This window comes from Pseudorca crassidens, chromosome 14 (assembly GCF_039906515.1).
Source record: "Pseudorca crassidens isolate mPseCra1 chromosome 14, mPseCra1.hap1, whole genome shotgun sequence".
NCBI lineage: Eukaryota > Metazoa > Chordata > Mammalia > Artiodactyla > Delphinidae > Pseudorca > Pseudorca crassidens.
This window is the reverse complement of record NC_090309.1, coordinates 28,657,395-28,681,616: the sequence shown is the minus strand read 5'-3', so window position 1 is coordinate 28,681,616 and position 24,222 is coordinate 28,657,395. Positions and strand designations below refer to the sequence as shown.

Here is a 24,222-nt window from a genome sequence, read left to right as displayed (position 1 = left end):
CTTTAGCTCTTGATTTTCTTTCTTTTCTACCCCAAACCCAGCCATTATCTGGGAAACCTTACCATCCTGTTAGTTTCTTGACCTTGGTTCTAATGACAAGTACTTCCATTACATTTTAACTATACAGTCTCATGGCCATACTTTGAATTTTGGCATTACTCAGATTCGTTATGTCTCTGCAATCTTTACTCATTCATGTATGAAAAGAAATTTTCTGAGGACCATTCTGCAGGCACAATGCACTTTTGATTTGAGGGGGAGGGTATATTAGAGTTATCATCTACCATACTTGCAGAAATAATTGACCAGTTCTGATTTTCTGATGGTGAATAATAGACAGTTATCACCTTAGTTCCTGCTTTTATAAGTTCTAATCTTGCCTCTCAGAGTTAAATCTACATCAAAATGTTATTTTGGGGGCAGACTGGCTAGTAAGTTTTAGTATTGAAACTCCAGTTGCCAGTTTGATCCGTGCATATCTAAAAACTTTTCACAAGAAAAGACTGTCTTTTGGTGCCATCGACTGTATTTCTAATTTTGACTGTCTTATCAATGTGTATCTCTGGTCCTAAACTTTAGTGGTTATAAATTAGCATAAACCCATTTTTCTGAAAGAAAAGCATCTTTCAGCAGGCACCTTGCCGGCAGAAGGTCAGCAATAACAATCTTCATACATGAAGAATAGCTGTATAAGGTGATGTAAGAAAATATAGCCTTTTTCCTATATTTGATATGTTTTCCTAAGCTCAGTTTCCACCTGAAAAGTCATTATTTAATTGAAAATCTTTTTTTTTCTGGGTCTCTATGATGGTTTGTCTGATCAATGAATATGGGAATGAATTTCACGTAGATTTTAATTAAACTAAAAAGTACTACGTAAAGCCTGAAACATCTCTGAGATGGCGGCAGTTACTTTTTCCCCAGTTGTAGTAAGGCAGTAACAGGTGAGTTTACTCTCACAATAATAGAAATTAAAACAGAAGAAGCCAGCCAGTGTGTATCTCCTTTTAAGACTCTCTGCAACAGAAAGCTTAAACCATGGTAGCTGATAATGTGAGTTGACTTGTAGTCACAAGTCTTTATGTGTAAGCCCAGTTGCAGAGAACTGGATGGGTTGATTCACATCCAGGCACTAAGGGACGATGAGATCATTAGAGGAAATGCCTGAGACTCTCCCACGGACTAAGGAAAGTGGATTGTTGTGGTTTAACGACAGCATCTGTAAATGAATTCAGTAGCAATTATGTTCTATCCTATGGTGGGTCCTCAGCACAAATTGTCAGGCACGGTGCAGGCCTGTGAATTGTGGTTATTGATTGAATCTGTGGAAGTCAAAAGAGCGTGACGGCACGGTTCTGACGGTTTGCACTTAGCGCTAGCTGTAGTGTGTGTAGCGCTGAACCATACGTACCATACCCAGCGCCCACATTTTTGTTAGGACTGTCCACTGTTAAATGGAAATGACGCTGTTGGTCACCTTCCATTGTTCTTGTACCCCTGATTCAGTAACAGAAGATATAAGAACAGAGAGCACGAGAACCTTTTTTCTCCAAATAAGGCTTCATAATCTACATGTATTTCAGTTTGCGTACATGGATAAACACATTGTTACAGCTTTCTTGAGATCTTTAACATACCATAAAAGTCACCTATTTAAAGTGTACAGTTAAGTGTGTTTTAGTATATTCAGAGAGTTGTGCAACCATCACCCCAATTTAATTTTAACACATTTTCAACACCTACCATAAGCACCCTATATACATTAGCAGGCATTCATTTCTCCCAATCTCCCACCCCTGCCCCAGCCCCTGCTCCGGCTGTGGTTACTAATCTGCTTTCTGTCTCTATAGATTTCTTTATTCTGGACATTTCATGTAAATGGATCTTTTGTGACTGGCTTCTTTCACTTAATATTTTCAGAGTTCATCTACATTGTAGCATGTATTCATTCCTTTTTATAGCCAAATATTCCATTGTATGAATGTACATATTTTACTTATCTGTTCATCAGTTAATGGATATTTGGATTTCTTCCAGTTTTGGGCTACTATTAACAAAGCTGCTGTGAACATCCATGTACAAGTTTTTGTGTGGACGTATTTTACATTTCTTTTGGGCATATGCCCACGAATGGATATACTCTGGATAATATGGTAACTCTATATTTAACCATTTGAGGAACTACCAGACTTATGAAAAGTATTGTTACCATTTTGCATTCCTAGCAGCAATGTATGAAGGTTCCCATTTCTCCACATCCTTGAAAACACTTGTTTTTGTCTGTCCTTTTGATTTTCACCATCCTAGAGGGCTAAGTAGATACACTTCGTTGAGAAAGAATTTATTTTTAGACTATTTTCTATTTTTAAATGTTTACCGTTTTATAGGCAGGAATGAACTTAATCAAAAAGATTGAAACTAGAAGCAGAAACACACACACCAAGGCTCCTCATTTAATCCGATGTAAACGTGTGTGCTTTACACCCAGTGGTGCATACCATGTACTTTGGAAGTGCCAGAGGTTCTCAGACTCGTTCTTGGAAGGGACCATCAACACTTCTGCTGCCTCTGCTCCCCAGGGTGCTCCAGCCTCTGCTTCAACAGCTCCACCACTCACTTACCGCTCATTGGCAACTTGTTTCATTTGTCTAAGGCTCCAGTTGGCAAAGGTTTTAAAACTTCAGAAGATCTAAAATCTGCCTGTACTAGATTTCCTGGCTCTGCTTCCAGTTCTGCTCTCTGAAGGCACAGAAAAGAGATCTAATCTTCTACCTCTCAGGTCCCCACTTCCTTCCCTGAAGTATTTTCCCTCAGGTCTTCACTCTTTGAACCATTTCTCACAGGTCATCCTTTCTACTCTTCTTTCCTAAGTTGACAGCTTCTGGGTCTATTTGTTGGCATCCTGTTTTTAAGCATGTCCCTTTGAACTAAGCATGTTGTGCTTCAGGTGGTGACAGAGGATTTATCATCTTCCTTTCTGTAAGCTAGAATATTTCTATGGCCTAACATATGTTTTACCCCTACTGAACTCACCAAAGCCATTAAACCTTTATTGCCACACTCTTCCTTATAAGTTTTTGTTTTGTTTGTTCTCATTTCTTAAACTGATAATACATGGTACAAAATTAAAAATATATAAAAGAGTGTTTGATAAAGTGTCTTCCCTCTCCCGTTCCCAGGCACCCATCTTTCCTTTCCAGAGCTACTCAGTGTTACTTGTTCTTGCAAATCTTTTTTTTTTTTTTCTTGCAAATCTTTACAGAGATTTTTAAAACTTTATCGAAGTATAATTTACATACCATAAAGTACATCCATTTTAAGTATACAATTCAATTCTTTTTAGTAAATTTACAGAGCTGTGCAGTCATCACCACAATCCAGTTTTAGAACACTTCTGTCACCCAGTAAAGTCCCTTATACCTGTTTGCAATCAATCCACATTCCCAGCCCCAGACAACCTCCAATCTGCCTTTTTCCTTTTCTGCACGTTTCATGTAAAAAGAATTATATAATATCTAGTCTTCTGCATCTAGCTTCTTAGCATGATGTTTTCAAGATTCATCCTTGTTATATAGTATGTATCAGTACCCCTTTTTATGACTGGTTAGTATTCCATTGTATGGCTCTACCACATTTTGTTTATCCAGTTGCCAGTTGTTGGACATTTGGATTGTTTGATTTTTTTTTTCTGGATAATGTGAATCATGCTGCTATGAACATTTTTGTAAAAGTTTTTGTGTGGACATATGTTTTCATTTCTTTTGCATATATACGTAGGACTGGAATTGCTGGGTCATATGGTAAGTTTATGTTTAGCTTTTAAGAAAATGCCAAAGTGTTTTCCAAAGTATCTGTACCATTTTACATTCTCAGCAGCAGTTTGTGAAGTTTCCAGGTTCTCCACTTCCTTGTCAACACTTAGTACTGCCCATCTTTCTTATTATAGCCATCCTAGTGGGTGTGAAGTAGTATCTCATTGTGATTTTAATTTGTATTTCCCTAATGACTGATAATGTTGAACATCTTTTCATATGTTTATTGGCCACTGTTATATCTTCTTTGGTGAAATGTCTATTCAAATCTGTTGTCCATTTTTAAATTACATATGTGGAATGTCTCACAATTTATTTAAACCTTTAATTTCTCCCACCAATGTTATATAGTTTTTGGTGTGCAAGCCTTGCACTTATGTTGATAAATTTATTCCCTAATTTTCTTTGCTTAATTTTATTTTCAGATTGCACGTTGCTAGAATATAGAAATACAACTGATTTTTTTATCTTGTTGATCTTGTATTCTGCAATCTGGCTAAACTTATTATTAGTTCTAATACTTCGGGGATTTCTTAGTATTTTCTACTGATAGCATCATGTCATCTGCAAATAAAAAGTTTTACTTCTTCCTTTCCAATCTGGGTTCTGTTCTTTCACAGATATTTTATACATAAAAAGCAAGTAACTGCATATGTTTTCTTCCCTTTTCACAAAAATGGCAGCAAACTTTGTTTTTTGTACTTGACAGTCTATATTGAAAGTCCATTTTAGTGCATAAAGTGTTCTCTCTCTTCTTTTTAAAAAAACAACTGCAGAAAAATTATAGTGGATTGCCAGTCAGATCTTCCTCACCACCCTTTCATACATATTGATTTAACATCATCATAGTCTCATAGTTTTATATTAGTAGCTTTTTACATTTTTTAATCTAAATCATTTGTTCTTTGTAACACTTCTATAATTTCAGAAATTTAGGTGTTCCCTTTTCTAGATGGGGAAACTGGCACAGAGATTATGGCTTGCTCAAGTAGAGACAGCTAGTAAAGGGAAGATCTGAGACTGGTTTAGGTCTTTGGACACCCGACTCAGAGCTTTTTCTACTGCCTCAGAGTTGCTGCTATTCCTCCTGCCTGATGTGTAGGGCCTGACAATTATCCCTTGTTTGATTTGGCCTATCATGCCTGTTATTATTTGGGATCCTGACAGCACTTTCGGCCCTCCCAGATGTGCATTATATGGGAAAGCTGGTTCCACCAACTTATCCTTCAACCCCTATAACTCCATCTTGCCCTCAAGTACATAATGAGAAATTTTGTTGTTTTATTCAAATCTAGTTGTGACCATGTCAACTAGGAAAAACAAGGCTAACCTGGCAGGGCTTATTCTGCCAGCCTTAATGAACCTTGGCTAAAATTTTCTCATCTTTTCTTTAACCTCTAAATGCTTGCAAATTATCAAATTTGTGATCCATGCTAGAATTTTACAGGTCATCATTATTAAACCCCGCAGTTTGCAATGCTTATCTTTTTGAAAATTAAAGTATTTCCTGTCCCCAGACATCTAACATAGCCAGCCCCGTCTCCTCCAGGATCTGTTGCAAATTCCCTGAAGACCCTGAAATATAGTTTATCTAGTTCAGGGAAGCAGATATTCTGTTTCCTTTCCTGACTTGGGCTTCAATTTACTCTACCAAATGTGTTTAAGTAGACAAGCATCTGACATTTATTCAAAATATAGATGCCCAGAGCCCTCACCTAGAAACTCCAATTCATTGTTCTGGGTTAGGACCCTCCCTCAGGAGATTGTTCTGATGAACAAGTTTAAGAAATACTATTTTATATCATATTTGTTCGACTATATTTTGGTAATCTTTTTGTCATCCACTAACATTCCACCATCAACTCCCTTTATTGCTCTGCTTGCTAAAAACAACCTTTTGGGCTCAAATCTTTAAGTGCTTTTTACAATATTCCACTCACTCAGGACTTCTCATGGCGCCTCTCAGGTCTTTGGCATTTACCCTTTAAGTTTCTAAGTCAGATCTTACTGGAAAGCACTCTCTGCAGTTCATCACTCACTCTCTTTAGTTATCCCCTGCCTTCTTTATCTCTCATCAAAATTTTATGCTGGTGTCAACTCAGAATTTCACTCTGAAGGCACACCAGGCTAATCTTTCTCTTGCATCCTCTTCAGAGTTTTTTCAAGTCCTGGGAGCATAGCCAGTCTCTCCTGCCTTCTTAAAACAGCTCAGGCCTGTATCCAACTGCAGCAGCATCCCCCTCCCCATCCAGAAGTGTGTAGTAGCATGTTCACATCGTCACAAGCTTCCTGGCAACCTCATCTCAACAGTTTGAACTGAATTAGAAAGGGCTCTTGGTGATAGTATTTTCTTATCCCTTGGGTAACTGTGCCATTGACTACAGGTAATGATGACAGGATCTCTTGTTTTTCCAGGTGACAGACCATATTTCTTCTGACTCTGTTTCGTCTTCTACCAGCAGTTTCTGGAGCTCGAGCTCTACCCTTTGCAACAAGCAAAATGTACATATGTTAAATAAGGGCATACAAGCAGGTAAATTAATTTAAACATTTCCATTGAAATACAGGTAGCACTTAAAACTATGATAAGATACTCAACCTCACTCACAAAAAAGAAATGAAGATTAAAACTGTACTCAAATGCCATTTGTCACCTATCAGATTGACAAAAATCTAAGTTTGATAGTAAGTTTGTGGGCAAGCCTGCAAGGAAATAGGTACATTCTAGTAGGAATATAAGTTGGGAGTACAACCCCTATTTGGCAGTTTCTATCAAAATTACTTTGACCCAGCACTTTTACTTTAGAAGTTTAGCCTATAAATATACAGTGCATATGTGTAAAATGGCAAGTGTACAGAATTAACCACTGGAGTATTGTTTATTATAAGCAAAACAGTAAAATCAACTTAGATGTCCACCAGTAGCCAAATTGTTAAATAAATTATTGTATATCCATATAATGAAGTCCTACATGGGATGAGGAAGCTCTTGCTACTAATACGTCAAGATCTCCAAGATATATAGTTAAAAAGAAAAAGCAAGGTACAAAATAGTGTATAGCATGCTACTACATGTATTCAAAAAATAAAGGAAGGAAGAGAATTGCTTGAATGTGTGCAAAAAATTCTCTGGAATCACAGGGTTAAAAACTTAATGAATGGAGAAGAAGAGTGGGAAGGAGGCTTTTCACTTTATGACTTCCTATATCTTTTGACTTTATAACACAGAAATAAACTTGCCCCTTGATTATTTTTCCCTTCGAGTCATGTCTTTACATCTGTTAACCTCTTCCTTACCTGGGTAACTGCCAGTAGGACTATAAGCACTTACTGTCCCTCTCACGTGGGACCAGAACTGAAATCCTTTTCCCATTGAATCCATATTAGTAGTTCTTTCCCTCTAATATCTAAAGTGACAAATGAAAACCCTCTCTCCCTCTCTCTCTCTGTCACAGACACACACCCCCTCCATCTCTCTATCTCTACCCTCGTCTTCCCTCTCTTCTCTTTCCCTCATACGCCTTCACCCCACCCAAGAGGAAGCAGTAGCCTGCGATTTTGAAGGCTTAAATTTTTTTCATTTACTGAAGTGGAATAAAAAAATCCAACTCTAATGGTAATAGTGAAACTACCCTTCCTTATTCAGGTATCATAATAAGAAAAACATGTATATTACTTATCATAGTTAGGATACTTTCTGATGACAATAAGAGAAAATACAACTCTAACTTGTTCTAAAAAATAAGGAAATATAAAATCTCACATACCGAAATTACAGTAAAACTTTGAAGAGGCTTGATGTAGTAAGTACAATAATATGATTCCAAAACAGTTTATATCGCCTTTCAACTCTGCTTGCATTGTCTTTTGCATTCATTCAGAGCACTATCTTCAACAAATATTTTTACATAACGATACTTGTTAAAAATATGTCTCAATGATTGTTTTGAATATTTTACCAGATTTATTTATTTATTTTATTTATTTATTTATTTTGCCACACTGTGCGGCACGTGAGATCTTAGTTCCCCAACCAGGGATTGAACCTGTGCCCCCTGAAGTGGAAGTGTGGAGTCCTGACCACAGGACCGCCAGGAATTCCCTATTTTACCAGATTTAGATATGAAAATTATAGATCTTCTCAATTCCTTTTCTTTGCAGAATAGAAAATAAATGATTAGTTGTTTTTTTAAGTTTTCATTTACTGACTTGAATATACCTGCCAACCAAGTCCCAAGGCTCTTCCCAGAGATAGCTGTGATCATTCCCCTTAGGTACGTTGGAGATTGTGAATGGTGTCAGAAAACACACTCGAGATGTTGGAATGACTTTCCCAACTCCAAGTTCTAGCGAGGCTAGAGTAGAAGAGGACAGTGATGTGACTTCTTGGTCAGAAGAAAAGATAGAAGAGAAAAGGCTCCTTACCAGTTATCCTGGGGACAGAAAGTTAAGGAAGAATAAGCAGAGCTGCTGGGAAGGTCAGTTTCTAATTCTGCTTTCTTAGTAGAAAAACTAGTGAATTTCAAGTCTTTTGCAAAGCTAAGATTCTTTGTTTCTAAATGATTTAATGTTGACCCTATCTTTTCCCCAGCACCACCTTGGCAAATTTTCAAAGTACAGTCATCCCTCCGTATCTGCAGGGGATTGGTTCTAGATACAGAACCAATTGGTTCATGGATACCAGAATCCATGGTTGCTCAAGTCCTTTATATAAGATGGCATAGTACTGCCCCCTGAATCCAAGGATCCCGTGTACATGGATACAGAGGGCTGACTGCATCCAACACTACAATTCCTGAGTCACACCTGCAGTTAAGCAGACTCCAGGGCCTCCTGGTGGCCGCTGACAGCTGAGTCCCTGAGAGCCTATATTATGCACGTCTCTGATGAAAAAAGTGAAAAATCTTCTTTTTTTCTTAAAAATAATTCCTATAGGAGTTTCATGGTTTGTTCCTGTGGAAAATGTGAAGTCTGGTCCTAAGAAGGAAAACCTGCCCAAGTTTCATGGCCCTGGTGTCTCCTGGTTTGCACCAGTAACCAACACCACACCTTGGAGGGAGCCACTACAGGAACAGAACTGGCAAGGACAGCACGTGGACAGCCACAGTTCACTAGCAGGCCCAGGCAGAGATCCACTGAAGCCATTTGTGAGAGCAACCCTACAGGTACAATGACATTGAGTTAATTTTAGCCATATGTTTAAGGAGGAAGAAGGAGCAAGATACAAAAGAGTTAAACCTGTGACTTGGCTTTCTGAAGTACAGTCAACTGATCCTCGTTTCTAGCACCTCCACAGTTCATCTGTTCTCACACTCATTAATCAAAGGCTGCCTTACTGTTAGCTGTTATAAATCGTGCATCACCCTCAGTATCTGGGGCAAGGCACTAGAAGGGAGGATGTTGTGTAGCTGCTCATTGGGTTTGTAGATACATACCAGCACGTGGAGTGCAGTAGAGGCCTGATGTTTGCGTCAGCCTTATATTTGTTCCTGCATTTACATAACTCCTGTTTCTGCTTAACACAGGGTTTTAAAGGCACTGTCTTTCTTCTTTATAAGTACCTGGGGAGCTAAAGAAAATGTTTTTGTTTTGTTTTTAAATTTTATTTATTTATTTATTTTATTTTTGGCCTCATTGGTCCTTCACTGCTGCGCGCAGGCCTCCTCTAGTTATGGCGAGTGGGGGCTACTCTTCTTGCTGTACACAGGCTTCTCATTACGGTGGCTTCTCTTGTTGCGGAGCACAGGCTCTAGGCACGCGGGCTTCAGTAGTTGTGGCACAAGGGCTTAGTTGCTCCGCGGTCTGTAGGATCTTCCCGGACCAGGGATCGAACCTGTGTCCCCTGCATTGGCAGGCGGATTCTTAACCATTGTACCACCAAGGAAGTCCAGAAAATGTTTTTTTTAAATGATGTATTTCTTTGAAGGGAAATTAAAAATAGCACAATGGGCCAAGCTTTATCCCATCAACACTGGGGAGAGTTGTAATTGCCACAGTCTTAGTTCTTGGCTTATTCCAAAGGCATTTCTTTGATCCCTCTGATTTTCCTACTGGAGCTTTCCCGCACAGGGAGTTGTTAGATAATTCTTCAACTCTAGATATTTTCTATAAGTTACAAACAGGCTTTCCAAACCTGTTAGGCAGGTACTGTTTTTTCTAGGCCCTTGGAGAAAAGCCTACATCATTAATGTGAGGTTGGGGGCTTTTTCTCCTCCTCAGGAATCACTGCAACTTCACAGACCTGACTTCATCTCCCGCTCTGGGGAACGGATAAAGCGCCTGAAGTTAGTAGTCCAGGAGAGGAAGATGCAGAACATGTTACAGAGTGAACGGGAGGCACTGTTCAACACTGTGCGAGAATGGCAGGGCCACCGGGACGCCATGCACCTGCTCCCTAAGAGAGGTATACTCTTCCTGTTCACTTTCCTATGACTTGGTAGAGAGGGCAAGGTCTGCTTCATGCAAGGCAGCACTGCTCAGTGCCAGGTTAGTTACAGGTCAGAAAGTGACCTTTTGCTTGTTGAGACTCAAATCTCCTTAGGTAGCAGAACCTGCCCAATTTAGCTCTCAGCACTTTCACAATCCAAATAAGCCCAGTTACTCTTGCCCTGTCACTACACTTTAAAAGTGAGAGTGTGCAGTGAGAATGGTGTTTGGGTTTGTTGTTGTTTTGGGGGCGCCACATGGCTTGTGGAATCTTAGTCCCCTGACCAGGGATTGAACCTGGGCCCTCAGCAGTGAAAGCACAGCGTCCTAACCACTATACCGCCAGGGAATTCCCAAGAATGGTGTTTTTAAAAACCAGCTCTGTCACCATGAGCAAGTTAGTTCCAAAAGTATAATGTTTTGAGGGGCTTGGGGCTGATTCCAGTCTTGCCTTCCTCATAGGGTAGCAATAATAATAATAATAAATACTTATATAGCCCTTATGTTTTGCCCAGACATTGTTCTTGTTTAATGCTTACAGAGCCTCTCTGAGGTGATACTATGAATATCCCTGTTTCACAGATGAGAAAACTGGGCCAAAGAGAGATTAAGTACCTTGCCCAAGATTTACACACCTGTTAAACTGGGATTTGAACCCTGGTGAGCTGGCGCTAGAGTCTGTTCTCTTAACAATTATGCTAGATGTAAGATCTCAATAAAATAATATGTGAAATCTGTGAAAACTATAAAGTACTACCTAATGATTTCATCACAGCCTTACCTGTAAACTGTCAGTGTTTCAATGCACACTGTCTAGTCTGTGCCACAGTGTTGTGTCTTCAGAAGCCTCAGGCTGCTATCATAGTCATCATAGTCTAACCCTGGCCTTGGCCTTGGCCATTACTCACCACCCAGCACTGCCAGCTCAGGGTAGGGGTGCAAAGTCCCAGCAGCTCCCTCTCACAGTTCTTGAGCAACACACCCTTCCTTATTAAGGCACAATACCCTGTTACTGATCCCCTAAGTGTCGGGGACCCCTCAATGGGTCCTCTGCCTAGAGTCACAGATGTCAATTGAATGAGACCAGGTTCGACATAGCAGAGCATAGACTTTATTCATTGATCAAGGAATGGAGAAAGGAGAACTCATATTCTAAAGATACTTTCTCCCTGAAGGGAGCAGAGTAAAGGATTTTAAGGGTTAGGAGGCAGATAGGTCATTAGGGCTTGAGGAAAGGGGTGGAGATTTTCAGGGGCAGCCGGGGGCAGCCAGGACATGCACAGTCTTCCATGGTCCTTTGCACATGCCACAGATTGTGCCTAGCAGAGTACAAATGTCCCCTTTGAGCAGAGATCATAGCATGGTAACGAAGCAAAGGTAACTTTTGGACACTTCCAGGTTTCATCCGCGCACGCTTGTTCTTACGGTCCAGTCAGAACCGGTTTGGGGGAGTTCACCACTATATATCTCTCAAAGCATGTATCTCTCAAAGTACAGCTGCAAAACATCTCTGCCAAATGCCAGGTACTTTTGAAACGAACACAAAGATAAATCAGGGCAAGTGTCCTTCAGCTCTCAGGGGCTGGTATGGAAACAGAGAGATAAATCAAGTCACAGGTCCTTCAGTTTTTAGGGGCTGGTATGGGTGACACCACCACTGCTACTCAGCCATAAAAAAGAATGAAATTTTGCCACTTGCAGCAGCATGGATTAACCTGGAGGGTATTATGCTTAGTGAAATAAATCAGACAGAGAAAGACAAATACTGTATTACATCACTTATATGTGGAATCTAAAAAATACAACAAACCAGTAAATATAACAAAAAGATATAGACCCACAGATATTGAGAACAAACTAGTGGTTACCAGTGGGAAGAGGGAAGCGGGGAGGGCCAAGATAGGGGTAGGGGATTCAGAGATAAAATAAATAAGCTACAAGGACATATTGTACAGCATAGGGAGTATAGCTAATATTTTATAATAACTATAAATGGAGTATAACCTTTAAAATTGTGAATCACTATGTTGTACACCTGAAACTTATGTAATATTGTAAATCAACTATACCTTAATTAAAAAAAAAAAAAGATACAATCCATTAAAAAAACCTCTTCTTCTTTTGCTTAGGCTTCCTGGCTGCCCAAAAGAAAAGGCCTGTTGGAAAGAAGGAAATGATTCAGCGGTCTAAATGGTAAGGCCAAAAGGATAAGTAACTATAAAAGTATAAATCAGGCCACCAAATGGTCAGGAGCTATAGCTTGGCCCCAGAATAAAGGCATATGCTCTAGTTAAAACATTTTGAGAGCTAAAAAAGAAAAAAACAATACATTATGAGAAAATTAGTTATAAAAATAGTTTCTCACTTATGGCACTAAAAAAGAAATGAAAAATAGCAGATCATGGTATGGATGCCTCATATATAAAAAAGACAAAGAATCGCCACTAATTTGCTTGCCTTAATCAGGCTGTGTTTGTTAGAAACAAATATAAATAAAAAATATTTTTAAATAAAAGTAAATATCTGGGGCCTTACATCTAGACAATCCTTTTACTAGGAATTGTATCCAGTACAATGGGAGATAGGGGAATAGTCTCCAAAACACAGTAAATTAGGCTTAAAAGAAAATCAAGTTTCAGAAGCATGTGTACACTGCCACCATTTGTAGTCTTTAATAAAAAAGTATTTGTGCTTACATAGATGCATATACTTGTATATGCATAGACTATCTCTGGAAGGATACCCAAAAAATTTGTAATAGTTGTTGCGTTTGGGACAAGGAACTGAGTGACTGGGGTACAGAGGTTGGAGAAAGACTACTTTTTTACCTTTTGAAATTTTGTGCCTTTGCATTCCTTAGCAATTAATTAATTAGAGATATGCATATATTGCTCATGAGACTGCCATATAACTAAGTTAATGGTTGGTTACCTCTTAGGAGGTCATTGGAGACTTCCTTTAATAAGAACAGTTTTATAGTTGGCATAGTGCTTGAAAACAATTTATCTTAGGTAAATTAAAACATTGCTCTGCTCTTGAAATCTTTTTACTCTCCATTTAGTAAACCATTTCCTTATAGGTATTTCAAAGGGATGCTTTAATCAAGTGGTTCTCAAAGTGTGGTCCATGGGCCTCTGGAAGTTGCTGAGACCCTTTCAGGGGATTTGTCAGGTCAAAACAAATTTCAAAATAATACTAGGATATTATGTGTCTTTTTAACTATTGACATTTATACAGATGATGCAAAAGTAATGAAGGGAGGACTAAAACTGCTGATGCCTTAGCACTATTTGAGACAGTGGACCAAACTGTGCTAGTCTAGTTGGCATTTTATTCTTCACAGCCACATGGCAGCAGTGTAATGGAAGTACACATAAAGCACTTCTGCTGCATACCAAGATACGACGATTGGTTCAAGGAAAAGCCTTGGTTTGTGTAGTGAGCTGAACTAGCTGCCTTTTTCATGGAACATAGCTTTTACTTGAAAGAATGACTGATAAACTAATTATTCCAAATTGGGTATATGACAGATATTTTCTTGAAAATGAGGAAGTGAATCTGTCACTTCTCTGGGAAAACAGCTGACAGTATTTATTGCCAAAGAGAAAATCTGAACTTTCAAGTAAAGAATAGAATTCTAGAAAACTTATGTCTACCACTATGAGATTGACTATCTCCCAGTACTTAGACTCTTCTGATGATATCAGCAGTGACGTAAATAATTGTAATATTTTTCATATTATATAAGTAAATATGTCAACATTTAAACTACCACTTGTCAAGATTTGGTATAGTATCAAGAAAATCAGGGAATTCCCTGGTGGTCCAGTGGTTAAGACTTGGCCCTTTCACTGCTGAGGGCACAGTTTCAGTCCCTGGTCGGGAAACTAAGATCCTACATCCCGAAAGCTAAGCAGCCAAAAAAAAAAGAAAATCGGCAATTATCTGAAAAGAATATTAAAATACTCTTTTCTTTTCCAACTACATATGTGTGTAAACTGGATTTTTTTAAATGTACACTTTAACCAGAACAACATATAACAGCAAACTTAATACAGAAGCAAATATAAGAATTCAGCCATCTTCTATTAAACCAGACATTAAAGAGATTTGCAAAATATGTATAACATGCCACTCTTCTTATTTTTGTTTTGTAAAGTATATTTATTTTATATGTTAACATGTAACAGGCTTATTTTTTTTTAATAAATTAAGAAACAAGTTTTTTATTGAAGTATATTTGACTTACAATATTATATTAGTTTCAGGCATAAAACATAGTGATTCAATATTTTTATAGGTTATACTCCATTTAAAATTATTACAAAATAGTGCTCGCTTCGGCAGCACATATACTAAAGTTGGAACGATACAGAGAAGATTAGCATGGCCCCTGCGCAAGGATGACACGCAAATTCGTGAAGCGTTCCATAAAAAAAAAAAAAAAAATTATTACAAGATAATGGCTATGTTGCCCCGTGCTATACAATATATCCTTGTTGCTTGTTTATTTTATCCATAGTTTGTATCTCCTACTCCTATCCCCCTATTTTGCCCCTCCCTCCTTCCTTCTCCTCACTAGAAACCAGGGGTTTGTTCTCTGTATCTGTGAGTCTGTTTCTGTTTTGTTATATACATTCATTTGTTTTATTTTCTGGACTTCACACGTCAGTGATGTAATACAGTATTTGTCTTTCTCTGTCTGACTTGTTTCACTAAGCATAATACCTTCTAGGTCCATCCATGTTGTTGCAAATGGCAGAATTTCATTCTTTTTATGGCTGAGTAGTATTCCACTGTATATACATACCACACCTTCTTTATCCATTCATCTGTTGATGGACACTTAGGTTGTGAAATAAGTATTTTTTAAATTCTTTTTAAATGTTTTAATTTCTAATACAGTAAGTATCAATAGATAAAATCCACTTTCACCAAAATTGCCCTCAATTTTTAGGAGTATAAAGGTGTCGAAAGTCCAAAAACTTTGAGAATTATTGCTTCATTCTGAATGTCACAAAATTTAATTAATGGAAATTACATAGTGTTCGTTGTGTGGCAGCTAATAACACTCTCACCTCAGCAAGAGGAGTCCTTGCTATATGGGACTATGAAGCTTACCTGCAAGAAGGTAGGGCATCTTCTGAAAGGTATCTGTGCTTTAAAATATAAGTATAGTTGTAGGGGTGGATTAAGTACCCATCTTCTAGGAAGAGACAGGTTTTAAATTGACACATTTTCATTAGAGTACTTCTGTTCCATTTTATTTCTGATATGGCCCCCTTTCAAAGAAGCCATCTACTTCCATGTGAGAATCATAGAGTTGAATGGGATCTTAAAGGTCATCTAGTCTACCTTTAACTTTTAGGAAACTGTAACCCAGAGAGAGGTTGCCAGCAAGTCAGGGCCAGAGCTGGGGTTAGAGTCCGGCAGCAGGCTCCCCACCTAGCACTCCTTCAGGTGTATCATGTGGCGGACTTGGAGCTCTGGAGCTCTGTGTCACTCATCATCTTTTCCCATCACCTACCTCTGCCAAAGATGTTTAAACGTTTCTGATAAGAAAAGATTTGGAGAAGAGAGAACCTGACTCTCTTAACTTGAAGCATTTCTTCCAATGTGTCCTTTAAGAGAAGTGTTTTCACTAACTTATTAATGCATATATTTGGGTATGCTCCAGGCACTGGACTAGGTACTACAAATGAAAGATAGTTGACTCCAGACCATGAGCAGACAGACAGTTCCAATAGTATGTAGTAATTGCTTTCAAGGATCCATTCACAAAATGCAATTTCTGGCTACTCTGATTAGCCCGACTCCCAGCTTTCCAGCCCTAGAATACAACCTTTACTGGCCCAAGCAGATTTTCTCGTCACATCACATGTTCTCCTTGGGATAACTCGTCTTTTTCCCTTCTGTAACCGTGACTTTTTTTCCAGCTTTACTGTGATATAATTGACATTTAACATTGTTTAAGTTTAAGCTATGTAATGTGATGATTTGACATACATTTGTATTGCAAAATGTTTACCACAATAAAGTTAGTTAACACATCCTTCACCTCACATAATTACCATTTTATTTTTCTTGTTGTTGTTTTAGTGAGAACATTAAAGTTCTACTGTCGTAGCAACTTTCAAGTATACAATGCAGTGTTGTTAACTGCAGTCACTGTGCTGCATATTTGCTCCCCAGAACTTATTCATCATAAAACTGAAAGTTTATACTCTTTGACCAGCATCTCTCCATTCCCCCATCCCTCAGCTCCTGGTAACCACCATTCTGTTCTCTGTTTCTATGAGTTTGATGTTTTTAGATTCCACATATTAGTGAGATCATACAGTTTTGTCTTTCTCTGTCTGACTTATTTCATTTATCACATTGCCTTCACGGTCCATACATGTTGTTGCAAATGGCAGGATTTTTTTCCTTTTTTATGGCTATTCCATTATATGTATATATATATATCACATTTTCCATTATATGTATTCCATTATATGTATGTTCCATTATACGTAGATATATATATCACATTTTCTTTATCCATTCATCCGTCGATGGACACGTACGTTGTTTCCACGTCTTCACTATTGTAAATAGTGCTGCAATGAACATGGGGGTGCAGATATCTTTTTGAGATCATGATTTCATCTCCTTCAGATATGTACCCACAAGTGGGATTGCTGGATCATACGGCAGTTCTATTTTTAATGTTTTGAGGAACCTCCACACTGTTTTCCATAGTGGCTGCACCAGTTTACATTCCCACCAACGGAGCACATTCTCACCTCCTCACCAGCATTTGTTATCTCTTATTTTTTTGATAATAGCCATTCTAACAGATGTGATGTACTATCTCATTGTGGTTTTCATCAACAGTGACTTTCAAAAATATGTTTGTTCTTCTTTGGTCTCTCTCCTGACCTCCACTTTTGTGTTTTCATTTAGTGATTATCCTCACTGTGTCCAAAGTGGAACTGCCCATTTTCCTCTCCCACACTTACTTGGGCCACCCACTCACCCACTAGAAAAGCTGGGGAGCTATTGCCTCCAGCTCCGTGACCCCGCACTGTTCGTGCAGCCGGCTAGTGCGTCCTGGAGACTCGCCTTCATGATTGCCCTGGAACCCATTCTCCTCACTGCCTTGATGCGGGCTTAGCCTCCTCTCTTGGAGGACTGCTCTTCTCCCCCTTCTGCTCTTTATCTTCTCTAATCTCTTTTCCACAGAGCCGCTGCATCATTATCAATGATTTTCTTTTCAGATTATAGAAAACTTTGGAAAATATAGAAAAAATTAGAAAGAAGAAAATAAATGTCACTCATAATTCTTCCATCTAAACATAACTAACACTAGTCCTGTTTCTATGGGGATTTTGCAGAGACCTGTGTTAACACACTTCTTTCTCCCCAGATTGTTTATCATACTATATATACAGGTTTGTAGCCTGCTTTATTTTGCTTAACATTGTATTGTGAACGTTTTCCCATAGCATAAAAACTATTTGAAACATTTTATGCTTTGTAATAATTTTATTATAGCCCATAATTTGTTTAACTGTTCTTTTGTTGGAGATTTACATTATTTCCAGTTAGAGTGTATTTATCAAGTGAATGTTTGATCATGTTCCTCCCTACTTAAAATCAGTGGCATCCAGTCCCTGATAGGACAGAGCCCAAGGTTTTCACACGGCTACGAGACCTTCACCCCATCTGCTTCCCTCCTGTTCCCCTACACTCTCTCCGTGAAGCCTTGACTCCATTCTTATCAACACTCCCTTCTCCCCACCTCCCCTTTCTGCTCCTAACTATTCTTCAAGACCTACCTCAAGCTTAGTCTCCTCTCTGGTCTTCCTTGACCTCCTTCAATCAGAATAAGTTTTGTTTCTTTTCCTATGTAGCATTTTGTAGATATGACGATTATTGTATTTTCTTTTGCATTATTTTTCATGCTTAAAAATATGGTAGTAATACAAAATCATTATCTTATATTGAAACCATACATTTTTCCATATAGAGTGAAAAGAAGTTCATCTCCACCCCTTATTCCACTTCTTTCCCATAAGTAACCACTATTAGCAGGATTTTATTATATTTTTATCTGTATCCCTTTTCAGATCATGAGCACTCCAGGCCAGGGTTCTTTGTGTCCAAGTGTCTAACAGGAAGCTGGACACACAACAGGCCCACAGCCTGTCTGAGGGACTGAGTGCCTGGAGAGCAGTAGAGCTTAGGGAGATGTGGGGAGGAGTGATCGTGTGCCTCTGTGGTCAGGTGGCCTCACTGCTTTCTGTCTTTCCATCGGTGCCATTTCTAAGGATTTATGACCAGCTTCCAGAAGTACAGAAAAAGAGAGAAGAGGAGAAGAGGAGATTGGAATATAAGTCGTACCGGCTGCGAGCCCAGCTATATAAAAAGGTCAGTCAGTCCTAGAGCAGGATTGATGAGGTTTATCAGGGGAAAGAGAAACTGAGAAAAACACATCTGACCTGTTTGAATTAACCACATTTGGAGAGTGAACTTAAGCTCATAACGCATTATACCACTACTAAAATTTAGAAGATAAAAGCACCTGTAACTAGACTTCAAATCTGAAAATCTAGAAAGGCAAATCTAAAAAAGGCATCTTCCAGGGACTTTCGTGATGGTCCAGTGGTTAAGACTCAGTGCTTCCACTGCAGGGGGCACAGGTTTGATCCCTGGCCAGAGAACTAAGATCCCACATGCCTCACGGCACGGCCAAAAAAAAATTGTTTTAATGTTTTAAGATTGTTTAATAAATAAATAAATAAGGCACCTTCCAGGCATACATTTGGAATGAAACCAAATTTCATACTTGGGTGTCAGTTTAGACGCCATGCTGGAAATGCCCACATCTTTCAGAACTGATGAGTTTTCATCCAGAGTCCCAAATGATAGTTTTATGCCCCTTATGGGTGAATCATATACCACTAGAACTTTTAAAATAAATTGGAAAATGTCCAAGTGTAGCATACAAGTTGGCAGTTTGGGTACTCAGAGCCTTGAAGCCACTACCATTTCCTGCCCACAGCCCCAGTAGAATCAGGGGTACTGCAAGTTTTAGAACCTTACAGTCCAGGGGACTTGCTACCAATTAATTCCTTGAGAAAGCAGATGGGCTACTATGCCTGAAGGTCCAGATCCTTCAGTGTTCTCATTTCTTTCCCAGCCCCCTCACTTCACCCCCAGAGGACTCTGAAAGTCAGAAACCAAGAGACGAGTTCATACCAGACCGATGTGGGATTGGAGAGCTGCTTCTGGAGCGCATACCGTGGCTCAGGCTGGGCTCCCTCAAGTGGGGACGCCCCAGGCACTACATGACCTGTCTGGTGTGTCAGCATCACAAGGCCAGGCCTCTTATTGTGCTTGTGTGTTTGTGAACTGATAGGTGGATTAGTCTATTAGGATTATATTAATATTATATTTCTGTATAGACTATAATAGACTACAGATCATCTTCCCTAAACACTTCAGGAAGTATTTTTTGTACAATTACCATCGTTTCTGTAGCTGGGGAAGATAAGATTTGGGGAGAACAACACTGGTCTCTTCAGCAACATGTCTGGGGTGAGGAGTGGCTGTCTGCCTCTAGTGGCAAGAGTATCTAACTTCTTTCCTGCCTTTCTTTTCTTCCACAGAAATTGACCAATCAACTCTTGGGGAGAAAAGTTCCTTGGAACTGACATAAGAATATTTTCCTCAGAGCCTTGGAATTATATTTTATCAGCCTGGAGGAGCACAATCCTTACTTTTATGAGTCTGGTTTAATAAAACTTATCTTGTTGTCCATGTGTAATTTAGAAGTAGTAACCTTCTGAAGAGTCTTGGGTAGAATGATGACTAAGATTATTAATGGTTCAGGAGCAATACTTTCTCCACAGTGGCCTTGCCCACAGGGACGTTTGTTACAATGGTATTATCTTAATTCTAGGCAAGAGTAAGTCCCTTTTTGTATGTGTTTTTATAGAAAATAACTTCTGATTGACTCATAGTAAAGCAAGCAGCAGAGGGTTATTTCCCATCTGTAGAGGTGCAGGGAGCTATGCAGTGTCTCCCTGAGGTGTGTGGGGAACTTCAATCTAAAAGCACCAGTCAAGGAAAAGAAATGCAGCATAACATGGTGAGAGCCCTTTGTTGACTTGGTGTCAGGCAGTGTCTGGTTAGGGTAGCCATCAGGTGGGCCCAGAGACTCTCAGCAGACACAGGTGCCTTGGGTCCAGAGCTACCTCCTAGCCTCATTCCAGCTTCCTTCGGGGCCGTTAGCCTTTAGTAGACAAAACTCAAGAGGCAACAGAAGCTTGATTTAAATCATGGCCTGGCCCTGGCCAGTGGGATGTGGGTTGTGCCACTTCTAGGCCTAGTCCATGTCAAATCCCACACTCTGTCCCTGGCTGCCTTCTTGCCCTTCAGCAGCGACCTTGGGGCCATAGCAGACTGATGGCATCATTGGCCCTGATCCTTCTCACGTGGATTCTTCTCACACTCCTTCTCCACGCCCTTTCCACATGACTTCGCATTTCCTCTTACTGAAGAGGCAGGGCATGACACCTGGAGATCTAAGGGGCGGCCCAGCTGAGCTCAGCCTAAGCTGCTGACCCACAGACTCATGAGCTAAAAAAATGTTTATCATTATTTTGTGGTGGTTTTTTATGCAACATTCTCGTGGCACTAGATAAATGAAACAGTAGCAACCCCAAAAACTGAATGGAGCAGAGCCACCCCACCACCAAGGCCATCGGGTTCCAATGTGAACAAGCAGTAAGCTTTTACTGTGTCGTCGCAGTGAGACTTCAGGGTTTGCTTATTACTGCAGCAGAGCCGATCCCTCCTAACTAATCCACAACGACACAGATCATAGGCCCCCTTCTTGCTCCAGTGCCTGAGAGACCTGAGCAGAGGGGAGACGGTAGATAAATTGAATTGCAGAGACAGCAACTAGCCTATAGCTTGTGGAGAAGAAAAACTAGCCCATCTTCCAGAAGCCGAGGTGCTGGTAAAGGGCCAGGGCAGAGTACTGCAGTGTGCTGGTGCTGAGGACCACTTTGCTGTAACCCTGGTGCCACGCAGACTCGGACAGTCCTGACCAGGGCTTTTACTTATCCCCTGACCACGGTGCTCCAGGGCCACACGTAGGTGAAGCAGCTGCAACTGCTCATTCCACAGGGTGGCCTTCTTAACAGGTGGTGCTCCCACCATGCCCACGACCTGCCCCTCAGACTCAACCACCCAGAAGCAGGAGCCACTCTCACTGAAGTAGGATTTGGTGATGTCAGACATGTCTGTGCAAAGACATGACCTCAAACTGGATCCAGTGGTATTTGGCAGGAAACCTCAGGGCAGCAAGGAGGGCAAGGCTGGCCACGAAGGTCAGGACCCAGGAGCCAGAGACCAGGAATAGGGCAAGGGGCCCCCGCAAGCAAGAGCACAAGGGTTCGGGGCAGCTTTAGGATGTGGTGGAAGGTTGTGGGAAGGTGCTCGGTCATCACCTTGGAGAACAAGCCCACGACCCATTTGCGATAATTTTCCTGGTATTTGTGGATTTGATGAGCCATGGGAGACTTCTGTGTCTGGATCTCAAAGTTCAAGAGAGAGGTAGGAGTCCCTGTATGACTTCCTGGCAGCCCTGGGGGAGAGAGAAGAAGCCATGTGAGTGGCTTATCCTCCCACCCCCCAGAACCGGGGATGACCCTGCTCAAGGATGTGTCCTTCTGCTTCTACCCAAGAGGAAATAGGCCACAAGCACTGGGAGAAGGTGTAGAGTCAGCAGAAAGGTCTGCATTTGGTCCTGTCTCCATGCATGACCTTGGGCATGTTCCATAATCTTCTCCAAGAACCTGCCTTCTGAAGTTGTTTAGAGGATTTAATAAAATAACATATACAAATCTCTGGTTATGAAGTACCCTCCCCTCTCCCTCGTTCCCCTTTCCCTGGCTCTCAGCTTCTCCATACATTGGGGTGGCACCATGCAGCAGCCAAGCATGTGTCCCTCTCCCAGGGACCGTACACTGCAGTGGTCCTGTGTTTCCAAGTACAAGTTTCAACAAAGGCTTCTTCCCACTTGTTTGCAAATTTTCAGGCTGTTGAGGTGGCTGAAGAGCCAAACACCAAAAATAGACCAGCCTTGAGAGCCAGAGGAGGGTCCAGAGCTCCAGGCCACACCTAAGAACACTGTCCTTCCACCCATGGCCTCTCACCTGCTACCACAAGAGCCTTGAGTGTCCAGGGCAGCCACTGCCCCCAGCCTCCAGCTGGCATCCAGGAGAGACTGCAAGGGCACGCTCCACGTCCAGGTCCTGGATGGCACCTCATTGGCCAGCTCCTGGATATTCGTTCATAATAAATCCCAGGCTCAAGTAGCTGGGCTATGATGGAGCAGGGAGTCCATTCTGCACTCTCTGATCACTGGGGAATTAACCTGGAGGGGTACGCAGGGTCTGGAACAGCTCAGGAGTCCTTGCCTTTGTGGATGGCCTATACCCCACACCATGGCAGTTCACCCAGCACCTTGGTGCTCTCTGATGTCCACCCTCAGCCCCTCCACACAGCTGCTATGACCCTGGCGAATTTGCCCCTCACCCTGTGCTCTGTCATCACAGACCAGAGTCCAAGTCCCCTGGCTCAGCACACAAGGTGCTTCACAGCTGGATGAGGGCAGCAGGGACCTGGCCATGCAGGGCCTATCATCCAGGTTAGGAAGTTTGGACTCTATTCCAAGAATACCAGGAGGCCATTGCTATGCTTTTAGCTGGGGAGTAACATAACCAGAGGTAGGGGTGGGGTGTGTGGTGTGTGTCTATTACTCTGGCTACATGTGGAAAATAGATTGGAAGAGCCAGGAATGGAAGCATATATCCCCCTGCCCCCAGAGGCTAGCACAGCAGTCCAGGCAAAAGAAGGGCCTCCAGATACAGATATGCAGGCTGCTCATTGTAAAAGAGCACCTCGCCCAAGAAGGCTAGTGGGAACTAAAATCCATGAGCCCTGGCACAGAGCTGAGTCTGACCAAAGGAAAAGGCACCTTTTTCTTATTTGCTCAAAGGTGTCGCTGCTCAGTTGGTCCTGCTAGAAAGCAGTGACTTGGACCAGAGTTGGGCCATGGGTGTGACCTGGCCCACTTGGAGGTGCATTTTGGGGGTAGAAATGGCAGGAGTTGATGATCTGAGGATGAAGAAGTGGTCAGAGATGACAGCCAGATTTCTGGCAAGAGCATCTAGGAAGACATTGGAGAGAGACCAGACTTGGAGAGACAGATCATGACCACCCCAAAGGTGCCATCCTGGCAGCTGGAATCCAGGGCTGGTGACGGAGACTGCAGAGGCTCCAGATCTTCAGCACGCAAAAAGGCCACAAGGATTTAACTAATGTGAAGGCAGGGTGGTGAGCCATGGGTGTGTTACATTGTTTTCAGTACATTTTAATATTTTTTTAAATGTTAAGCAAAACTTGAAGTAAGACTCAAAAGAGAATAGAAGGCTCCAAAGTACAGCTGAGTATCCCTAATGAGTCTATCTAATAATAACTAGTCAGAAACCTAACAGTCAAGCTGAGAGGCCAGAGGTCCTTGATCTGTCCCTGCCCTCTCTTTCCTGTATTCTCACCAGCTTCTGTGGCTTCCTCAACACCCAATGTCCTTGGTTTACATTCAGGCTTTTCAACCTTCCTCATAGCCATGAATAATGAGGAGGATTTATTGACCTGAAAAATAATTGTCAAAATATAGCACCAAGCTATAAAGGTTATAAAACAGTATGTTTTCATTCGTTTTTGGAAAAATATAACAAAAATAATTTATACACACAAGCATGCAGAGAGAAAAGTCTGAACGGTTACACCAAACATTGGCAGCATTTGTCTCTGGATAGAGGAATTATGGGTAATTCTCTGTGTAAGAAATGAAGTCTGGAAGTCTCAGCACATTCCAGACTCTTGGCCCTGCATGCAGATGATGAAACTGAGGCTTGGGAATCTA

At 40.8% G+C, this 24,222-nt stretch overlaps 2 protein-coding genes and 1 non-coding gene across 11 annotated transcripts in view; 2 read left to right on the top strand and 1 right to left on the bottom strand.

The window, feature by feature from the left end:
- ALMS1 (ALMS1 centrosome and basal body associated protein) overlaps nucleotides 1–20,049 on the top strand; it is a 230,113-nt gene extending 210,064 nt beyond the window's left edge. For 2 of the 9 annotated variants that reach the window (XM_067704703.1, XM_067704698.1), the window contains 7 exons: nucleotides 6,228–6,345; nucleotides 8,087–8,290; nucleotides 8,748–8,977; nucleotides 10,032–10,215; nucleotides 12,368–12,431; nucleotides 18,551–18,650; nucleotides 19,892–20,049. In XM_067704703.1, coding sequence (XP_067560804.1) covers nucleotides 6,228–6,345; nucleotides 8,087–8,290; nucleotides 8,748–8,977; nucleotides 10,032–10,215; nucleotides 12,368–12,431; nucleotides 18,551–18,650; nucleotides 19,892–19,936 — 945 coding nt within the window. In that variant the 3' untranslated portion in view covers nucleotides 19,937–20,049. Of the gene's footprint in view, nucleotides 1–6,227; nucleotides 6,346–8,086; nucleotides 8,291–8,747; nucleotides 8,978–10,031; nucleotides 10,216–11,636; nucleotides 12,092–12,367; nucleotides 12,432–18,550; nucleotides 18,651–19,422; nucleotides 19,583–19,891 lie in introns of those variants that run through there. The other 7 variants (XM_067704699.1, XM_067704700.1, XM_067704696.1 and 4 more) reach the window with 7 other exon arrangements.
- Nucleotides 14,570–14,676, top strand: LOC137206265 (U6 spliceosomal RNA). The gene has a single exon (XR_010934581.1). It is a non-coding gene; the product is annotated as a U6 spliceosomal RNA (small nuclear RNA).
- A 917-nt stretch (nucleotides 20,050–20,966) lies between the features above and the next one.
- On the bottom strand, nucleotides 20,967–22,114 carry NAT8 (N-acetyltransferase 8 (putative)). Its single transcript, XM_067704704.1, is given in 5 exon segments — nucleotides 20,967–21,325; nucleotides 21,327–21,346; nucleotides 21,348–21,543; nucleotides 21,545–21,663; nucleotides 21,665–22,114. Coding segments are annotated over 5 exon segments (696 nt in total). The 5' UTR covers nucleotides 21,806–22,114; the 3' UTR covers nucleotides 20,967–21,105.
- Nucleotides 22,115–24,222: the final 2,108 nt, after the last annotated feature.